The following is a 22,160-nucleotide window of genomic DNA, read 5'->3' on the forward strand; positions in this document are numbered from 1 at the left end:
GATGAATTCGTTGTCAATAAATTATTCGTGTTTGGATTTAGCGCATATCTAACAGTTTCAACAAGATCTGAATAGGGTTAAAACTATGAGGGAAAATTTGGGAAATACAAGCTTATGCATAACGGGATAGTGTACAAATAGTTTGTGAGCCCACATTTTGTATGTTGTGAAAATTCCAAGATTGCTACGGTTTTGATAGCCGCTCGTTTTGAGTTCAGTGTATCGATTAAAAGATGCAATCAGATCGAAAGAAAATATTTCAAAAGCAACAATCCAACCTAACAGTAAGTTTAGTCAGCTGGTTAGTGAATCGGAGCTTTAATCAGCAAGGCTATATACCATGGCAGCGCCGTGGAACAGTATCGGCTAAGTTAAGTCATTAGCACTGATATGTATTCAAAACGGCACACATTCAGCAGGGAGATTTTTCCGACAACGTAGAAAATTAATTATGATTCATGTAAACCTATAATAAAGACTTGGATAACCATTTCAAAAAGCAGTTGCGTTCTAATCGGTAAGCGAAAAGTTCGCAGGGCGGCAAAAAGGATGATATTCAAGAACTCTAAAATATACCACTTGTTTTAGAAAAGACTAGAGTGAGCATCATCCATTCAGTCACCGTTCCAGTCACCGGGACTGTTATCTTAGACAATAAATACGAAACAACTATGCAACAATACTGAGTAAGAGATCGGAAAATAATCAGAAAATGTATTTCCAGTTGACCAACGATCAACCGGGAAATGAGGTTTGGGTTTGCAGTTTGGCTTCCTTATTACGAGTGGGCTGCGGCGTCGTGGCGCCGGATGTGCCGGCAACGGCGCTGGAACCGGAAGGAATGTCTACTGACATGCGCGCCGTTCGCGGTTCAATCATCAACGAACGCCGATACAGTTCGTCGTCTGACATTATCCTCGAACTGTCCAGGAGGTAGGCCGCCACACGCGGATTGTAATCGATTTTATATGGTGTCTGCTGATATAACCGGATTTCTTGCACAACATGAGCAATCTGCAAAGCAGAAAAGTCAATAAAAAATAACGCACAATTTTTGTTTTCCGCAAATATAATTTTAAGAAGGTTTCAATTACTTTACTTCAATTACTTATTAAAATAATATATTGATAAAAAAGGAAGTATGTTTCGAGAACTTTTAAATAATAAGTACATGTATTAAATACTGCACTGAGAAAATCGCATGCGATTCCTTACCATGCGCATTTTAGAGAAATTGATCATCCCATTTTCCGCATAGTTCGGTGTGCCCTCTTCGATAAACGACAGATCCGTTAGATACATTCCCAAGTATGGCACACACGGCGGGTCACAACGGTGCAAAGCTTCCCGCATGTTCTTGAATCGACCATCCGACGCCACCAAAGTTTGTAATTTGTCGATGGTCAGTTTGGTAGTTTTGGATAATTTCTGCCACGTTCGCTTAAGCCGGTACACCGAACTGTTGACCAATGCCGCGCAAATTTGCAGGACACCATTGTAATTGTGCAGGACACGACAGATATCCGCTACCGCTGTCCACTTTTCAATCACACTAATACGTTCTGTTACCGTTGAGCAACCAACAATCTCCGAAACAACCAAACGCGAAGTCTGAAAAACAAACGGCATTATATAATGCCGGTATTGAATGCGATTATGCCGGGAAATACGTACTTCGTTGAATCGTTTTGTTATGAGCAAAATATTCGGCGCTTTTTCTCCTTTATCAGCTTTCATCCAGGCCATACCCAAAAATTCTCTGTACCAACAAAAAAATTAGAATTACAACACTTGGCTACTTGTAGACAAATTTTGGTAGAATCATAAAATACTGATTTCATACTTACTCTCCCCTCATTGCCATAAAGATCTTGTGGTCAAGCAAGGTCATCTGCTCAGCAATCTCCAGTGCGGAATAGATGGTGCTAAGATCTTTGCTAGATTGCTAAAATTAATATAAAACCAGTATAAGTAAGTTTATATTATAACGAATTAAAACTGCGGTACAAACCAATGCCGGTGTCAACATCTTTTCGAGTTCCAACTGTCGCTGGACGTAGCCCGGCTCATCGCCTCCCGTTGTAAGTGTTCGCAAAATCTGTCCGGCCAGTTTCTGCTCCGCCGGAATGAGGTTGTAATCACAGACAACATCTTGCAAAAATTTAATGGCCGCATTACGCAATAAGGAATCCTGAAAAACAGCATTTGAAGTTTAATTTGCATATGCACGCTTAAGGCTACAGTTTTTAAACAATGTTAGAGTGTTTTTAATAAAGGATGCCAAATGTATATACCGATTCAAAATCTTGTCGCTGTTTCGACACCCAGTGCCGAAGGACATTAAGCACTCGCATAGTGGCAGCAGCGCAAATTATCGATGACCTTCTGGCGCGCATGGCTTCTTCATTATCCTCTTCAATCATATCCGGAGGATTTGCTGACGCGGCAGTCGCCACGGCAAATGCCGCTGCAGCAACAGCTGATGAGCATCTAGATTTAGAAGAAGCCGTGATAATTAGTTGGAACGACGTACGCAGAAGTGAAATGAAATTGCATTCCACATATGACGTGCATCTGTAATTTGCCAAAGACCCCATCCAGGTAAATCTTGCGTGAGGCAAATATTTCATGCCAAACATGCATTTCGGCAGCTAATAAACCGTAACCCCAGTGACCCTAATAATTCGCAGTATGAATTTTGTCTTCAGTATCTGACCGATAATAAGCTTCGTTCTGCGTTCCCATCTTCTGTAGTCTATGCATGATCCCACATTTAATTTGACTGGGACATCCATAAAACATTCGTTAACGTGAACTGTTGCAATCTGTATCGTGGTTGGAAGAAACCAGAATGATCGCAATAACACCCGATCAATAGTTTTGCCACGGGCGCGCAGTACGTATACGGTATACTTAAATAGTTGCTGTAAACTTCAATAACAAGGATAATTGGTCATGTTGTTTATCGGTTTTCCCATGCTTCGGTAAATTACCGTTAATGATCTGGTAGGGTAGATGTACTGTTAGCAGATACAGACAATTTTCGTCTAATTATTCTGATTTTCGATCATAAGCCGACGCACTCACCGTCTTCCCGATCGGCGCGATGACGTCACCACGGCGCCCACTTTGCCGGAATTGGGAGCAGTGGGATCACCGGAGGAGAAGAGACTGTTGCGGGATGCTTCGGAAAACTGTACACTACTCCGGTAGGACGATGCGTAGCCGGACACATCGGAGACATTACTACCCCGCTTACTGGGCTGTATCGGCAGTTTCTGATCCGGCGACATCATACTGCCGCGCGGCGACAGATAATCCGAATAATCCGACGTCGTACTGCCGCGTTTAGTGGGCTGCGGGGGGCGGGGTATGAGATCCGGTTGGCGGAGACTGTTGCGCGGTGACAACGACAGACCGGAATAGTCTGACACATTGCTCTCGCGCTTGCGGGGCAGATTCGGTGACGTCAGCACCGAGGCCAGCTCCATGGGCGAGTAGGCCCGTTTAATGTCCCGCCGGGGACCGAATTTGCTAACGTTAGCAAAACGCTGCGCGGCGCTGCTGGGCAGTGTCCGGGTGCCGGTGTTTAACGTGGAACTGGACGCGATGGACAAGGGCGGCGGCACCGGTACGGTACGGATAGGTTTGGTGTGGCGGTTGACGGTGTCCAGGTAGAAAATCTCCGATTCTGAATCCCGATCACGTTCGACCTCTCCCGGCTTGGAGGGCGGCGAGCGGATGTCGCTGGACGGGATACTCGACCGCTTGTCAGTTGGCACCCCGTTTTGTTGGGTGGTCGTGGGTGGGGGTGTGGGCGTGGAGGTAGGGGTGGGGCTGACCTGCACGATGGTCGGCGTCAGGAAGGTAGCACCCGGCACAGCCAGGTGACGACCTTCCTTAGGGCGGAGCACTTTGGGGGTGTGGGGCGCGTCGTACTCACGATCGTCTTGTTGGTCTTCCACGGAACTCTGGTGTTCCGTACTGCTGCAGGGCGAGGCAGGAATGGGCGAAGGAATAGCATCCGGTCGGACTTTGCGCACGCGTACAGAACCGCACTGCAGTTCCTCGTCTGCAAATAAAACCGGTTAATCGACCCTCCAAATATTCATGATTTTGACTAATGGTTAATGAAACAGCAGCTAAAATATGCAAGCAAAATGATTTTGGGCAAATATTCTTGTGATATTTTTTTACTTTGCACGCGGACGAGCCTTATAATGTGGTTATTTCGGTACATATAACCTTTATGGTTATTTTGGTAGGTGTAACCTTTATCAATATATATTATCCACAACTGATTCTAATCTTCTTTCCCATACGGTGGGCATTCGTGCAACGATCTTATCGATTTTCAGCGATTGTTTTGAAGCGACAACAATGTTTTGCCCAGTGGATGTATACTTCCGATCAGTTTTCCCTACAATAACCTTAATTTGGCAGTGTGTTGACTGTCTGATGACGGCAGCGGTCGGGCAATAAAGCAAACGTGCTCCTTTGATCCTGATCTTGCGGACGTCACGATGCACAAGCACGTAATCAATCAGAATTCATTTTGTGCCCTGTGCTGTATATGCATGGTAGAGATCTGTGTTCGGGCCGTGCACTCTTCACAGCTTTTACGCTGCAGCGTCAACCGCAGGAACACGCTGCCGAGCCTGGAACATCGCGCGTTCGCCCAGCATAATCAACTTGTAACATGCAATCGATATAGTCCGGCTAAGACATTAGCCGCACGATGACGCAGTATGCTCAGGAAAATGGGCTGCAGGATGGGTGTAGTGCGCTGCACGCGCTACCATATTGCATGTCCAGGGAGAAACGTCCAGGACAATTTACGGACGGAAATATCAGGCCAAGAGAGCGCCATTTTCCCCGTGCTACACGCATCCTGCGCTGGGGACGCATGACGTTGGCACAGGGGTTAATTTTAGCAGCTGTTTCTGGTAATAATTCTGCCGTCTTACATTTACGGAAACTCCACCGCCAGTGTGGATTCTTGGAGCGGGGATCGTTGGGATCTTCACCGTGATCGGGAGCGCTGACCGTGCTAATACGCCGATCAGCGGCCAGGGTATCACCGTCACCGTGGTCAATACTGTAGCAAACGGAACCAGCGTAGGGCCGGCCTACTTCGCCACGGCTGTAATTAAAGAAACTGTAATTAATATCAAAGCAGTAGGGACATACCGGTATGTTTAATCGTCCGCACACATTCAGGGCAAGGCCCAATTCGAGGCAGCAGACCAGACATTAACAACCAATGTACAATATACACAGCAGAATTCAACAAAAACAATTCACATCATCTGCAGATTCAAAACATACTCAATACACCCACTCTCTAATGAACACATTTGTAGGCCAAATCTCAGGTTCCAAAATCTTTTTCCCCATATCTTTGAACGTACCAATGCGAGCAAATGTAGAAGAGCGCCTATCATACCGGTAATATTTCCCTGAGTTAATTAAATCTTTAGCACGTTAACGTCGTATCTCTTTTGCATTTACATAGTTTGCAAGTACAATTCGGTTGCAAACAACAGCTGCGCGCAGCATTAAATATTAATGTACGCATATAGTTTTGCAGTTACAAAGGTTGACCACTACTATCGTTCCCACTTATAGTTATGCATGCATTAATATTCCGGGTAACAAAGGTTAAGTTTGTAACCTACAACACGATAAAGTAATAAACAATATACAGTATCTACACTCAGTAGTCAGTATAGTATATAGTATTAGAAATGTTTCCAACTCTCTCATTTTTGTTACAAATAGGAAGCGGTACACTTACTTTACGCCGTGTTAAATTTCAAAGTGCGAAAGAAAATATCTAACGTCACGACGATCATAGCATAGCCATCGAGTACTTAATTGAAAGGAGTGCATACAATACTGGACAACTTGCCTTATGTTTTCGATGGTTAACGTTTCCGCATTCTGGTATACTTGTATTAGCGCTTGGAGCACATGCATGGCATTGGTAAAAATACGATAGGTGAGAAGGAACGTGTTCAAGAAATCGACACTTAGGAATCGCAGATCCGTCAGACGTTCCAGCAGACGTTCCAGCGTCGCGTAACGAATCTGTACAAAAAGAATGAGCGCAAAGAGGTAATTTCGAATTTTTTTGGCGTCTGCTGCGTTTCCGTGCTAGATTCAAAAACCTTCAGATTAATTAGAAGATGTACGTTTTAAGGGTCCATCATTATGTACCTAATGAAGGAAGTTACAGAATATACCGAGCAACTGCAGTCGCTTTCATCCCAAAAAGTACTGTAACAAGTTAATAATTATATTATTCATAAACCGGAAATCACCGCTAATATCCATACTTAACCAAACAAATGGTCATTGTTGGCTTAGCTATGTTTTTACCGTGTGCACTGTATGTGAATTACCTGCGGGACTTTACAGGAGTTAAGTGATCGGCTAAAGCGTATATCGATATCATCACGGAATAATTTTGGATCATTCTTAATGGAATTAGGCATGGTGACAGATGATGCCTCATTTAATGCGGCATTCAGCAAATCTGAACATCGCAAATTCTCCAGGCACTACACAAGACAAACAGACATTCGTATATATACACACTGTAGTTAGCCAAGAGCAACCCGGCGCACTCAACACGTCGCTTGGTATTCACCAGCACATTAATCACTAAAAAACCTTCCCATATAACGGGATTATGTAAGACTCGATTAACAGCGCATAGATGATGGTGCTCTTCTACTGCGGCATCTTACTTGCAAAATATCTGCTGTCCATGCCACTTTTTCTTCTTCCGTGGCCGCCACAAGATGCACAGTTAACGGAACAGGTTTTTGATCAATAATTATTTTAAAATCACGATTCTGGTAGTCAGCATGGGCAACTTTGTCGGGATGGCCGTTGGCATTGGCAGCCTGGTCTGTAAAGGGAAGCAATGCAATCACTTTGCACCTGTAATTTACTAGTACATTCGCTTAATCAAGTTTTAAAGCGCACGTTTAAATAGATGGATTGTCGGGGATATTGCTGCTTTTTATGTTTTATTAAAAATGCACAGTAGGGCCCGCACAGTTAGGTGCACAATCAGGGTATACAACTGTACAAGACTCACAATTCCACCGCAGTAAACAATTCAAATAACCCTCAGCAAATCCTTTCCAAATCCGAAAAGACAGTCAACGTTATTCATAATTTCATCTACATAATTTCGAGAAGTAAAAGCGTTTTGGCCCTCTACCTTTACGACAAAGGGAACAAAGTTCCATCAGCGTTTCTCGTTAGCGGTGCGTCTGCGATACATTTGTGTGGTAACGACAACAAATTTTCAAACTACGTACAGCTTACGGCCAAATAACGCATTGGGATGACAGAAATGTCCGAATGTGTTAAAAATGTAAATCCTGGTAATTTTACCCACGCACCATCGAGCGAATGATATAGCACTAGCACATACAATTACGTACCAAAAGCAGCAAGCACATACAATTACCAAAAGCAGCATCATAATTAGCGCGTCACCATTTCGTTAGCCTGTGGGTACCGTACCTGACTATATCTCTAGAACGAACATACGTTTTGAGCAATTAATCATAAGCACACAAATGCTCGATGTATGGAAAACCGCAATAATAACGTAATCAGTAAAAAATACGTTAATTTAGTTTGAAGCTTATTTATAAATGTTTTAATCAGTACAATGATTTGGTGTATTATCAAAAGCAAAATAGAACGCAGTGACCTGACACATACAGGAAAGAATTTCTACCGGAAACAATGCAGTGCCACTGTGCCATTAAGCAAATGGTTTACATCGCAAATCGTGACTTACACTTTTTCGCAAAATTAATTGGATAAATAGTGAGGGAGAGCATTTGATTATTCAAAAGAAAATGAATCGATCGAGTTTGGTGCACGTGCATAATGTTCCTTTTGCCAGTTAATGTGATCACAAGTTCGGGAACATTTTTCCTCCTCACGTGCCACATGCCTCGACTACAAAAAATCAATTGAGCAACCGTGGTGCCAAAGAAGTCCTTTTTTGCCTAAGCGGAACATGCGCACAAGACGGAAAGGGAAAAGGACTAGCGACTGAACACTGCCACACAAATTACAATACAACAGGCCATAGTGTAAAGCGTAAATGCTTTCTTCAGATTGGAAGCCATGATAGTCGAGCACCGAAGCCCGGTTGTGGAAAATCACAGTTTTCCAACATGTTTATTGACCGCATCATGCAACCATGATAAGTGCTTATACAAATGCCATGTAAGCGGTTGCGCCTGCGGCAGCCTACGCTAAACTCATTAATTCCATACACAATTATGTACACTTTTTACGCCGATTAAGCCTAAGTTGCAATTACGTACATATATTCCTACTAAATATTTATACGGCGTGCGGCTGACTGAAAGCATTGTAAGTCCCTTCTGTATACAATAGGTATACAACAAGCACACAAATCTTAATGAAATCAGTAAATCAAAGATGGGATAGCGATGGAAAATTAAGCCATCAATCTTACCTTCGTCGTCATTCATTTCACATGTATCCTCAATGAGTGTCACATCATGCAGGGCAATCTTGCCGACATGTTTGGCCAAATGCAATTTCCCACTTGTGGCCGAGCGTGTGGTAATGATCAGATGATTAGTGAAGAGAAAGCACTGCCGTACAATTTCCGATTTATCCGACGCGGAGCGTGTGAAACGGGAACTACGGCCTCTTGATGAGGCATCTTTCAGGACATGGACTAAAGTACCTAGATGGAGAAAAATATACACATTACAACCGATTTTGCGTGAAGACGATCCAAACGACGACGACGACGACGCACGGGATGAGAAAAGTAAGGAGAGCTACAAGAGATCACAGACTACAATGCCACGACTGTCAATTTAGTCACTCGCTACATGACATGTCATGAGACTTGATCAAATGCACTTCTACAGTCCCGCGCCGGATACTGGCTGCAGATACTAGACACCATACCGTGGCTCTATCCCAGCCCAGTGGATGTTCTATGTACTGTACACACACACATACAATAAAATGTTCCTGTCTGATCCGTAATGATACGATGCAGCTAGAACCGGCAGCGACGCAACGGACTGTCTCTCCCTTTCTGGTATATGGATCGCTCATCACGTGGCCACTGTGCAACATGACCATCAAAAAAGGATACTGAGACGTGCCGGGTCTGAAAGGAAGCTTAGCGACTATGTACAGTACTGTGGCGTTATAAAGCGTTGTACAAAATGTGTATGTATGTGGACTGGATGTGGATAATCTGTACTCTCTGCCGCCGCAGTTACGCCGGTGGATCGATTTGTTCCCACATGAAGACTCTCTTCTCAGCGCCACTCAAATACGCCCCGACTGAAGGGCTTGTATTACAAGCGGCAAATGTGTTTGTTAACTGGCGCTGGCTGCCGGATGTGGCCTTAAATCAAGCGTTTCAAACAGGATGCTTGGGTTCCCATTTAACTATTCCCCAAATTTGGATTCTTACTGCCATATGCAGTTTCAAAGTGCACTGTAATGCCGGTAACAAGAACGGTATTGTAGAGCAAATTCTTTAGCTACATTCAGATTCCTCGACAGCTTTTGTACAAGTTACACGAGGACAGCTATCGTTATTTATGTTAAATTAAATTTGTAACGATGAATCACAAAATTATTTCGCTTTTAATGCGGCACAAATTCATGACAGCGAAAGTCATACGTTAACACTCAGTAGTGAAGTTGTTGGGAATGAAATAAGGTGGAAGTTGGTATTTTAGAATACCTAATAACGCAGAATACTTAATAACCAATGCTTTACTCGAAGCTAGAGGCATCCATAAAACTGCAAAAACTAGATGATCTGATTTTATAAACAACCGAAAGAAAATTTACATAATGAAAACGGTTAGAAAATCGTAGCTAAATAAATAATTATTTGTTAAAGCCATATATTAAAGAAAACTGAATTTCTTTAATTTTTTTCTTGCCTAAGAAATGCTTTACGATATAAAAGAATTTCGTTTTAAGATCGCAGTTTACCAGTCACTCAGTATTTAAGTTGGAGCGAAAATTCGGTAAGGGGTGGGTGGGTCACTGCCGGTACTGCTTCTCATTAGCTCGAATGGCCAACACATTCATAATAATTCGTTCGGACTAGCTCAAATGCACGACACTGCAAGGTGTAATACTGGGTGCGGCAAAAAATACAATCATCTGAAAATATTGTGAGTACGGTAAGTAATATACGAGTATCATGACACCGTGTATGCTGTCATAGCACACAGTGTCGCTGTGTAATTTGTTTTCATACACTTAATTAGTTCACGCACTCGTGCCATACCATGCCAAAAAGACAGGATACAAAATATGTACGTAACCTAAAGTAAGTACATTATTCTTTAATGCCAACTTTTCCATAACTTATATGATATGTGTTGTCTGTACCAAACAGTGTCATAGAATTGAAGTATAGACATATAAGCATGCACCGCCTAGTACTCATACAGTACCTACTGTCACACATACGAGAAAAGTACTTCAACTATTTGTACAGGTACTATTTATACAAGGGTCATAAATAATAATAAGTGTTGGTGATAACTCATAACAACTCGTGGTAATTAGTACCGTAGCAATTGGTCCAATAAAAATATTTTTTATCCTGTCTACCACAATGCAGTACTGTATTACAAGAAACGACTTTTCGATAATAATAGTACAACTTATCGCTAACAAATTTGTGTATTCTTGCTGGGCATAATCAGCCGGTTTAAATCACTTAAAGTCGTGTCAAAAGCCAAAAAGCCACCGAACAGCTTACCTTGCCGAACAAAAACTTGGTTAACATCCAATAGTATGTCGCATCCTTCTACAATCATCCTTTCAATTCCCAAATTTTTTCGAATGTTCTCCGTTTCACTGACTTCATCATGCATAATCTGAAAGCACAATATCCTTGTAGCTAGAACTAAAAAGTGCGATAATGAAGTCAAACATTTAGAACAACCGTTCACTTTGAAAACCGCTACAAGAAATGCGGTGTTGTAGGGTTCGTTGATTGCAGATATTACCATAATATTATGCTGTTACCCATGTTTCTATGATACCGTTCACTCAAGTATGCATAGGTACTGTAGCATGCAGCAAAAGTTGAACAAATTAACATGTCCATACAGCCTTGTTTGTCGATGCAGTGTAATTCTCATACGTACTCGACTTAGTTCTTCCAAACGGTTTTTAGCATATTCCAGACTTTTTCGTTCCACGTGATCATGGGGGGTGTGTGCCAGAAGTTCATGTAGTGTCACTATGTACCGCGGTATCTGATTCATAGGGTACGTTAAGAATTGCTCCAAGGACCGACCCTGGACATGCATTTTCTCTTCCAAGCGGCGCAAAAGCGCAGCGAATTCCGGCTGTTGCTTGCATTCAGCAAGGACTTGCAGACTATAATGATGGTTGCGGACATATTCTTGGTAGATGGACAGCATGGGCAGCAACATGTCGAAAAGGTCTCCCAGCACAAGAGTAGGCCAGTTTTCCATCCGGGCGAGAAGGCCTTTCAGAAAGATTTGATGGAGGAAGAAGATTGTTTCACTACAACGTTAGTAGACATTTATTTACTGAAGGATACTCGATTATACCAGAAGGGAAGCTTATCAGCGAGGTAATTTTTGCCATGTGCTTTTTAACAGATACAAAGATGTATGCTTTTTAACGTAAGCTACATTTTCTACTTACAATCAATAAGTTATTCTTTATCTTAAGCTGAATTTCTCAAATTGCTAATAATGTACTTCTTTTACCTGGTCCAGAGGTTTAGCGCTCCAATTTAATTATTTCTTAGGCCTTGCTAACTAACCTGTTGAGGAAGATAGAGTTCACATCTTCATGGCTGATTGGTGGATTTTTACTGCTGGCTGCCATTTTCAGTGGCCGAAAAAAACAAGTCACCAAAAGCTGAATTTGTTGCACATATTCCTGCAAAGATAAAAACAGTGAAGAATTGATTATAATTGTTATCTGTTGTCTTAAGACACAAAACGCAGTTAGATAGAGTACTGGTTTTGTTCATTAACAACCGTACATTATTGATATATACTGCAAGTCTAGCTACATTTTATAAAGGTCAAAATTTTCGACCAAAATTTTCGAAGGATCTGTAATACAAGAAAATGATCGCTACAATAATACGGGTGGTATACATTGATCATGAAATTAAAATACACAAATAAAAGTACTGCAACTTTTGCGGTTCTAAATACACTTTGTTTTGCAGGTACAGTTTTATACAATTTTTTTTTCTATTCTTGCGAATAAAAGAACATTGTCAGCAAAGCTAATCGTATTTAGTTAAAGCAGGTTGTAGTAAGCCTGTAACGGATAGATTGGGAACTGCATTTTTTAAACTTTTTTACAAAGTATAAATAAATTATCCCTCACAAAAAGTGACTTTGTTGGGGAATGGCTTGTAGATGTTTCCATTTTCAGATATTGTGGTATAATATAGAATTGCTTTTTCGTGCAAGATATGCACGTATGGTAGTAATGGTACAAAAGCACGCAGTATTATGGCAAAAAAAAATTTGTAACGAAAAATTGCACTGAAGAGTGAATAGAAACGTTAATTTGTACTATAACGGTGACCTTGAAATTTGCGGTTATGCAACTCCTATGTATCTGTAACATTACCTGTTCACATTCTACCATGGAGAAAACGAGGCTATTCCGCTTCCTCATGTTCTCCGCATGCGGTGACCTTATGTACTCTTCGACAATCTGCTTCCAGCGCCGCCGACACAGCCATCCACGGAAAAAACTCTGCACTTTTTGTATTTTCTTAATATCATGCAGTTCCGGCTGAGAACCCAAGCGGTTGGTGCCGGCAGCCTCATGCTGCTCGTCCGAGGCTTCATCATTAAGATCGGCCAGATATCGGGGATGAAAGTCAGTGACGAACTTGGACGTACTGCCGGCACTACTACTCCGCTCGTGACGTTTCAAGGCACGCAGCTACATGGGGAAGAGGAAAAAAGAAAACATAGAAAAGCCGCAGATTAAGTCGCGGTCATAACAGATTTCTGGCCTGTCGTCAAAGACTGATTAAGATATATGACCGCAAATTTGTTGAGTGTACACTTCTATACTGAGAGAGCTGTACCATCTCTTCCAAAACAAACCCTCTCCCACAAAAATCTTCCCCATCAAGCAGTATAGCATACCTCAGTCCGTAGTTTGTTAATTTCCGTCGAAAGATCGTCGCACTGTTGACGTAATTGCCATTTGGAGGTCTTCTCGCTCTCCACAATCTGTAGCAGGTGAAGGTGCTTTTGCTCCAGCTCCTCCTTTTGTTGGAGCACTTTGTTAAAGCTGAAACAATGAATTTCTTTATTATTAGTAAATAATTTTTCTAATATGCTTATTGCGCATGACAGTATTCAGAATTTAAATTACGTCTGTAAATACAGATAGTCACAACGCAATGTTCGTAGCGGAGTAAAATTATCATATCTGTTTGCAATAAGTGCGTGCACAAAACCTTTCTCCGTCATATATATTGTATTTTTTACAGAAAGTTACAGTACAAATAGTTACAGCTCACGACTACGCATCAGCCCACGGTTCTGCACAAGTTACCCGTCCAATACTTATACTTCTACGTGTACTCGTACTGTTTGTTCCGTATTTAAATCGGCACAAGTACACCACCGAAACATCGTCTTGTTACAACTTACCACCACTATGAATTTCGAATTAGAAATAACAGAAATTACTTCTAAACATTTTCTAATTTTTCTTCCGAGTGCAATAAAGTTTTGGTTCTCGCTACGGTTACACTGTGGCAAAACAACTTTCTTCAATATAATTTTTTGCTACTTAGAATAATCACCGAGCACGGAGGGAACGCGCCTAACTTTTAGAATAAGAAAGTTACAATAATTCCGAAATAATTTAGAAAAGATGTGAATTGAAATCAACAAAATATAAATTAACAGGCAAAAAAAAGAGTGAGAAAATGAAAAAATTGCAAACGCGGTCACACTACGTGATTAAGGGAAACATGCCATGTGCTGAAAAGGCACACCGGTCTGACTTTGGACTACAGTAGGTAGTCACTGTGTTCCTGCTGTATTGTACATGGAACTATAACATTACTGTTACTAATTAACTTGTAATCAGACATTTTTATGAAAAACAGATTGGTAAAATTTCCCAAAATTGCTAAGCATACGAGGAGGATTATAGTTGAGTCGGTAGCGCATAGCTGCTGCGAGTTAAACTGAACACCAGTTCCGTAAGCTATTAACGTAACAGACAACCGTGGATGGTTGCATTTCCAACAACAGAACAAGAGTCAGCCGTGGGGGGTTGCATTGTTTACTTATCAACCGCAGCTATTGGTTTGTGCAACCATCCACGGTTAGCTGTTACGTCAACAGCTTACCGAAATGGTGTTCAGTTTAACTCGCAGCAGCTATGCGCTACCGACTCAACTGTAATCCTCCTCGTACGACAAGAAAAGCACGTGAATACTTCCGTGCGGTTGTGAAAGCATATTGTTTGTAGTAGGTGGTACCGCAGAATCAACCGCAAACAATTAAATTTGTCTTGGTAAAATAGCACAAATTTTTTAACCCACAGGTCTTAAATTGAAACAGTTGGTTGATAAAATTAATGCAACTACCGTTGATTGCCAAATAATAAGAACCATAATTGCTAGAATTTTATTTGATTGGTATCATTGAGCGAAGCTCGTTGTATACATATTGAGAGATTAAATTATTTCTAGAAAATGGGAATCAATTTATTAGTACTGTTCCTACGTACATTACCGACTAGAAGTTTAATCTAAATTCGATGCACTGCAGTTTTTTCGTGTTATACAAAGCTGCATAAATTACTGCAATTAATGCCAACAGATGTCATTGATTAACATGTCGTGTTGCATAGTTTTTGGGAACAAAACATCAGGGAGGAGAAAAACACAAACGAACCCGTACTGTGGCAAACTCTCCTGAGGATTGGGTTTACAGGCCAACAAATGCTAACATGACCCCCAACGCATAATGGATGTACTCTGTATATGCGGATTTGGTAAATTATTCATCGTAAGCGCTTTCGCGAATAACTACTTACCGGCCCAATGAGAGCTACTCCTTTGCACGTAATACACTTGCTAGTACTGCTGCATGTTGGAATCCCCTGAATCATGTTAAGGTGAAGCGTAAGTGAAAAAATCATACCTGGCCTGCGTAATTGCGTCCACCCAAGCGGAACAGGAAGCATCCGAATCCGTGCAGAACTCATACTGTTTCAGGTTGTCTTTGCGATAAGAAATGACAAAGCAGTGCTGCAAAGGAAAAGTGAAGAAAATGATCGATATAACGACATAGCAGCATATTTAGTACTACGAACAGTCAGCAGTTGTTCGTGTGACCGGTACCCTGTGCTGGAGAACCATAAAAATAGGCATAACTCGAGAAGCATTTTCTGTTCGTAAAAATATAGGTATCATAGCATGCAAAGAACTACCAAAATTAATGGCCACATAATTGCATTTCAAACCATTAAACGTGCGATATACCGGCACTTTTAATCAGGTATTAACCGTACATATTAATAAGTAATTTTAACTACAGTATATGCGTATGTAAGTAACTAAATATGCGAAGCTCGACTTCAATAACTTTCGTCGGTATAAAAATTAATCGATTTCGCAATTTCAGCGTGGTACCTATAGGAAGCTATAAAAACAGTTCCGGTTGTTTTCTCAAAAATAATTTACTGCGCTTAAGATTAATGTACGCTTAGTTAATTAACCAGAATAAACGCTGCACATCGATATAAACACCGCTTCCCGAAAGCAGCGCAGCAGGACAAGTCGGTGCTTCGCGGTATACATTGGTTGCAGCCCTGCGCTACCGCTATTACAACAGCATGAGGTAATTGACACACAGGAGTTGCCTTGAACCTTGCGCTCTCCTGGACGTCACAAGGCCGCGCACGTCGGCCTTGGGTGTGTGATGGTGTGCTGCATGTGCTTTGTTCTCCCTTGACATACGAGAGACTGCCCCGCGGGCGCTGGACCATGTCGTCCAACCTGGCAGTTGGGGAGAAACGCTTTCCAAGTGATTAACTGCATTTCTGCACAATTTAAAAGGACTTATCCAACGGTGCAGACTAATTCTCACATGCTATGCTCGTTGCCGTTACGTACGTACCCTTTCGCCGAACCGCCGCTGTTAAGCAACTAAGAAATACCCAACCGTTGTATAACACTCGGCACGGGACGACACTAACAGGCTCTAACGTAAACGCGCTCCCCGCCACACCACTGTTATTTATTTGACATTTTGCCTAAACATGCTGACAATGACACGAGCAATTGCCGTTGGTGGGACAAGTGTGGGGGAATAACAAATGAAAAAGGATGCAGCTGTGGTAGCCGTTTCATTTTGGTGCCGGATCAATAACATTCACATATGCCCGTAAACAATATACATAACTGTATTTTTAATGCCATTGTCACGATACAAATGAATAATTTTGCAGGCTATTATATTGAATGAGGGACATTATCACTGCCTGTCAGACCCATGCTATCAATGTTTAACTTCATATTTTTCCTCTTGATATAGAAAACTAGTTAGATTAATATATAAAATGTATAATTACAAGAAACACCTACTTTACCGCCTTCGGGTTTCTTGTACTTAGTAAATATTCTCAAACTTAGAAGCATTTTTACAGAAAAACATAACATGCATCACACGATGTACCGATAACCGCTGTTTCCAGTAATTGAAAAGTTGCGCATGACACCTCCCGCAGCCGATCTCCTAATCTGTTGGACGTGCACACTGAATGACCTTTCGGATTGTATTTCAACCCCAGAAGATTGTATTTCCTAGTTAGTCTGAACAGCGTGACAGACAGTCACGTTTTTCAATAAACTCACATCCCCGTAAACGATCTATTATGAATATTACCATGATTTTTCTGGGTAGTTAAATTGCAATGGGAAGACCGGAGTTCTGCACGACATTCAAGCCGTGGCCGGGCCTAACCTTCTTAATTATTTTAAATGGCATATCAGTCTGCGGGCGCCGGGCACCTACCGCTTCCTATTTTCTTCTAGATCATGTGGAAAAACATGGGGTCACAATCCCTGATGAAGGTCGCGTTTACTGCGAAGTGCAAACAATAAAGTAAGTGATATAGTACAATATGTACTCCTTGTTTTGGTGGTTATACCGTCAAAGTAAACATTTCTGCCTGTCTGTGCTTGAGAATAGTGACTACAATTATATTATACATCCTATCGCTGAGGCCGTAAATTGTGGAAAGGTCGAGTCAACAAAGTCGTACATGAAACAATTATCGGGCCAACCCAAAATGTATGGCGTATCCTAAAACATTCCCGACATTGCTCTTGCAATTCCGCTGCTGACGATGCGGGGAATGCGATTGCAACATGCTGTTCGACATGTACAAATAATGAATTAACTCCCACAGACATCGCCGCGTGAAGGTAATATCCCAGGTCGTGTAGGCGAAGTTATCCGGCTAATGGATGCATATTATGCCGATGCGGCGAATGGGTTAAATATTGATTTACTGGGCGCTGCGCTACAGGAAGACAGCGTCACAGCGTTTCAACAAATTAGGAGTTATGAAAAACTCCAATAACATTTACCTTACATTCATACAAAAAAAACAAGGTGATTCGGCGAAACAACAAACTCAGATGGACTGCGAATGAGAGCCAAGCGAGGCAGAACATGGCGTACGTAGGCAAATCAAGCTAATTCGCGTTACATTAATTTCTGATTACAACATGCAGGCTTAAAATCATTCCACTCAATTACGAGATCAACCTCAATCAGCTGTCCATTTAAGCATTTCCGGTGGGGAAAAGGCTCGTATATGAAAGGCTTAAAAACTTTTACATCCCTTTCCAGCCACAAACTTTATGAGCACGCGCGCGCGCGCAGATGTCAGTAAGATTTCATTGCGGGTTTATAAGAAAAAGGATGTTAGCGTAAGGCATTGACGGGTGGTTCCGACTTTGGGGATTTAAGCATTAACGACGGAACATTGCTGCACCGGAAAGAAATCTAACACCCTCGGTATTCATCATGTCCGTCTCGATTTCGCAAAAGTTCCTGCTGATGGGAGACACAAGTTTATAAATATGTACATGGATTTTCCTAACCTTTTTTCATGGAACAGCAAAAAACATTCGGCATTCGTCGTAACAAAAGTCACGATAGTCGACTTAATTAAGATCATGCGTTTGTTATTGCCAGCTGTCAATAATCGATCGTATTTATGTGTAATATCGGTTTGTGCGTATAATACGGTTTGCATGCTTCTTGTTTGTGCGCATGAGGTTTATAATTTTATATGTTGTGCAGCTACGTCAACTCCTCCAAATGACTGATGGTGAACAGTGAGAAATGAGTATGATTAAGGCGTGGAGATGCTGTAAAAGTATTAATAAGGTGAAAAACAATTTCCCGCACTCAAGCGTTTTCGCCCTGTGGGCACATGTGACATGGAATTAAGAACAAACCAACTAAACAAACAAATCGATTGCGAATAAAACCATCCCTATGAGAAACACTTGATGTGACATGGCGGAAAAATTGTAATGGAAACAGGCGCGCTTTTTCGCACTGTAACGTATCTGACCCTTTCCAGTAGCTGGTTAGAAAAACGTTCCTCGAAAAGCGGGCGCGCTGAGATTGTGGACCAGTGTTTTACTATTGGAAAAGACGGTAGCAATGATCAGTTGTGCATGTAATTATAGGAGTAGTGGGAGAGGTTAAATAGGGTCCGATTCCCGTTCTTAGGTGTGTACATATGTTGCTAGTCCATAAAACGGGACATTAAATGGTCTATCTACAATTTGAAAATTGCACGATGTTTACGTACTGCATGCTGTGGAGTGTAATGCATTAATTAGAACAGTCTTTTGTGATTACAAAATTGTTTATTTCATTTCGTCGGTTGGGTTGAAACCTTATTACATGGTTCTACGCTGCAGAGTGGCTGCAACATACGTTGAATTTAGAAAAGCTAAGCAATGGTAAACTGTGAAACTTGGAAAGTATTGTACTTCGGTGCAAATAGTGCTAATCATAATAAGAATTGTTACAGTTGTCTCAGCGCAAATTATCTGCAGTTAACTTTCAATACCGGCTCTGAAAATCTGAATGAAAAAGAATAAGTTAGAAATCCGAGTCAAGTGGAAATAAATATACTGCCTATGTGGTATAGAATTTCGGCACGGCTCTAGTTTATTGTTGCGGCGAAGAAACGATTTGATCCTTTGATCTAGCCGTAAATGCAAACGGTTAAAAGGCCGGCTATTCGATACTAGCACATCAAACAGTTAGCAGTCACACATGGGCAAAAACATGATAGTGTCAACCCGGGAAAAACAATATGAACGTTAAGAAAATGTTTTACGAATCAATCGATAATCTGAAAAGCCAGTCCATTAATTATAGTTAATCGATTTTTTGACAGGCTCTTTTAAGCCACACTAAAGCACACTGGGAACAATGAGGGAACTGTATCGTATAATAAATTTACCCTTTTTTTTGCCAACCGAACAGCAAACGAAGTGCGCTAATTACTTCGCTACATAAGCAAGTCTCAACCAATCACAACAAAGATCTAGAATGACCAAGAATTTCCGACTGCACATATAATTTGAGACGGACCAGCATATTTCGCAGTAATTTTATCATTTTAATAACACATTACACAAGAGCAGTTTTTAAAACGATTCACTTAAATGTACGCGAATATAATTATAAGATACAACACTCGAATTATCGAACATACACGTGCGCTCTGCAAAACTTTTTTATTTACATTTTATAACACCTAAATATCGGGTATGTTGCGCATTTCGTTTAGGGAAACGTATTTTGTTTTATTCTGCTTAATAGAATGACAACACTAGCAAAATTTATGTACCATTTAGGTAAGAAGCCGCATATGCCGACTCTTACTTATGTGGTAAATATCTATACGAATTTTAACTTACCGACGCACAAGATGTAGGTTAGTCACATAAGTGTCGATGATACGTAATTTAAATTCTACGAAGAATTACTGAAAAAATTTCCGCTGATGGCTTACTTGATGGTCAGCGTCTTTATCTTTATGCCGTGGACTGGACAAAATGACCCGATCACAATAGGAGCCTTCCAGGAGAATGACACCCAGTGGACGACTGGACTGATTGTTATCAAAATAAAACAGTAGATTCTGATGCAGGAGAAACCAGCGATGCTGCCACTTGTTGTCACCACTGCGCTTACTCATATAGCCAGCGAAGCATAATCCGCTTTTTGATTTGGCCACTTCCTGACGAGCCCGCTCCGCCAGGAACAGCAGCTGTTGTTCGTGCAGACGCACCGACCGCTGCATGATGACACTGACAAGAACGGTAATAATAATATTAGTGCGTCAAATATTGTTCTTCCACCGAACGGTAAACTGACACTAGGAACACCGGTGCCACTGTGCAGTGTGCATCGAGGGGATTAAGAAGAGACACGTAGTACACCGAATTTCTTTAGGGACATCCGAATAATGCGGAAGCGATGCACTCACATATGCACACTCAGGGCACACGTGTGACACTAGGGCAAATTGTCCGATAACAAGCGGCAGGCCACACTGTCACACAGTGCGCGAGGAGCAACACAATGTCGGTACCGCCGTCGTATATAAGTAACTGATCCACATGTACAGCCGGTGTGTGTTGTGTGCAGCCTGTGAGAGAGATCGTCCCTGGAGTCAATTGTGGATGAAAGGGGGAAGAATGCCAGCGTGTATGTGGTACCCAGCCGCACTTTATTGCCGCGGTACATTAATCCGGCAACGATGGTAGTTGCCGGCACTCTCCGCTGTACTAGGCTACAGCACCTGTTGCCAGACTGGCTGGAATGGCAGCGGAAGGACCGCCTGTCATCAATTTCCTTCTTTTAGGACCGGAAAAAGAGGAAATGCCGGTATGGGCGCTCGGCATAGATGTATTTGCAATTTGCACGGCTGTTGCCGCGGTATATACGTGTGCACGACCGTGGCAGTATTTTGCAGCGCGTTCTCCCTGGTTACATATAATTTCATGCTGCAGCGATCCCGTGACGTTCATGTCGTGGCAGCGGGGCTTTCAGGCTAAATCCACTTAGACGATATTAGGCGCTCCCGGCGGTTATTGCACATTATTATATTCCTGCCTGGCGAGTCCTGGATTAATATCCCACTGCAACATACCTGGCTATTTTAATAAAAATGCCCCAGTTGAAAGGGCAGCGGATATTAAAACTATGGTCAATTTAACCGTGACAGAATATGAAATCAAACGCCATGTGAAATAATTGTTGCCGATATCGGTACATGCACGTATTAGCTATGCCGACTAACACTAAATTTACGAGATAAACTTAAATTAATCTATCTTCGATTCAAGCAGCGAAATCAATCGTTATCAAAAATATCTGGATCTAAACTAGAGTAAGCATTAACTTTACACTGTCAAGCAGCTCAAAATTTCAAGCTAACGTAAATTCCAAACTGCTTTACTTACCCGTATGTCATACTGCAGTCTTCCCGCTCTGTAAACCAACCTCAAAATCTTGACTCTGTGCATTACATTATTTCATGTTAAATGAGGTTTGAGACAGAAATCGGTACAAGCGAAAAAGCAACGCAAAATATTGTGTTACAATTACATAGGTTACACATATACGGACAATTTGGTGACCTTTCCACTATTATATTTCCCGGTTGTCCGTACCTAGGCGGTATTTTTGACTTAACAATCAGAAATCTAATTGCAAGTACTGTATGTGCAGGGGGGAAAGAAGCAAAGATATAAAGTCCTAAGATGTGTTACATACATATATCCATATACGTACATAGAACAAACATTGTTTTAAACTCTACTGAAAAATCCGTCGACATGCCTTATCTTAATCTCATTTGGTAAATTACAGAGAACCGATGATAGAAATACACTGAGTTATGCATCACGTGATTAAAAAGGGATGGGAAAGGAGCGGAAAACGGCTTGCGTGATAGCTAACAATCATAGCTGAAGATGATATCGTATTTTAATCCACATTATCCTTATTTCT

The 22,160-nt window shown here is 41.6% G+C and overlaps 1 protein-coding gene across 1 annotated transcript; it reads right to left on the minus strand.

Annotated features, from left to right (window-relative positions):
- Nucleotides 1–313: 313 nt before the first annotated feature.
- On the minus strand, nucleotides 314–20,843 carry LOC129594457 (ras-specific guanine nucleotide-releasing factor 1-like). The gene is made up of 19 exons (XM_055491159.1): nucleotides 20,155–20,843; nucleotides 15,243–15,349; nucleotides 13,221–13,368; nucleotides 12,691–13,011; nucleotides 11,861–11,979; nucleotides 11,211–11,595; nucleotides 10,820–10,937; nucleotides 8,519–8,755; nucleotides 6,753–6,916; nucleotides 6,405–6,563; nucleotides 5,912–6,090; nucleotides 4,968–5,143; nucleotides 3,088–4,072; nucleotides 2,295–2,490; nucleotides 2,012–2,191; nucleotides 1,848–1,945; nucleotides 1,675–1,759; nucleotides 1,216–1,611; nucleotides 314–1,014 (listed from the first exon to the last, which is right to left on the minus strand). The coding sequence occupies exons 1-19, from the start codon at nucleotides 20,443–20,445 to the stop codon at nucleotides 736–738; spliced, it is 4,623 nt and encodes a 1,540-aa protein (XP_055347134.1). The 5' UTR covers nucleotides 20,446–20,843; the 3' UTR covers nucleotides 314–735.
- Nucleotides 20,844–22,160: the final 1,317 nt, after the last annotated feature.

The sequence above is a fragment of the Paramacrobiotus metropolitanus genome, unplaced genomic scaffold, assembly GCF_019649055.1.
Source record: "Paramacrobiotus metropolitanus isolate TYO unplaced genomic scaffold, Prichtersi_v1.0 Parri_scaffold0000003, whole genome shotgun sequence".
Lineage (NCBI taxonomy): Eukaryota > Metazoa > Tardigrada > Eutardigrada > Parachela > Macrobiotidae > Paramacrobiotus > Paramacrobiotus metropolitanus.

What these genes read in the sequence shown, in the direction of transcription:
- LOC129594457 (XM_055491159.1), bottom strand. Translation starts at nt 20,445, where the DNA reads ATGCAGCGGTCGGTGCGTCTGCACGAACAACAGCTGCTGTTCCTGGCG. An exon ending in TGAAATGAATGACGACGAAG is followed by an intron (nt 6,917 to 8,518) that starts GTAAGATTGATG and finishes TTCCCTTTACAG; the next exon opens with ACCAGGCTGCCAATGCCAAC. An exon ending in ACTCCTGTAAAGTCCCGCAG is followed by an intron (nt 6,091 to 6,404) that starts GTAATTCACATA and finishes CTTTTTGTACAG; the next exon opens with ATTCGTTACGCGACGCTGGA.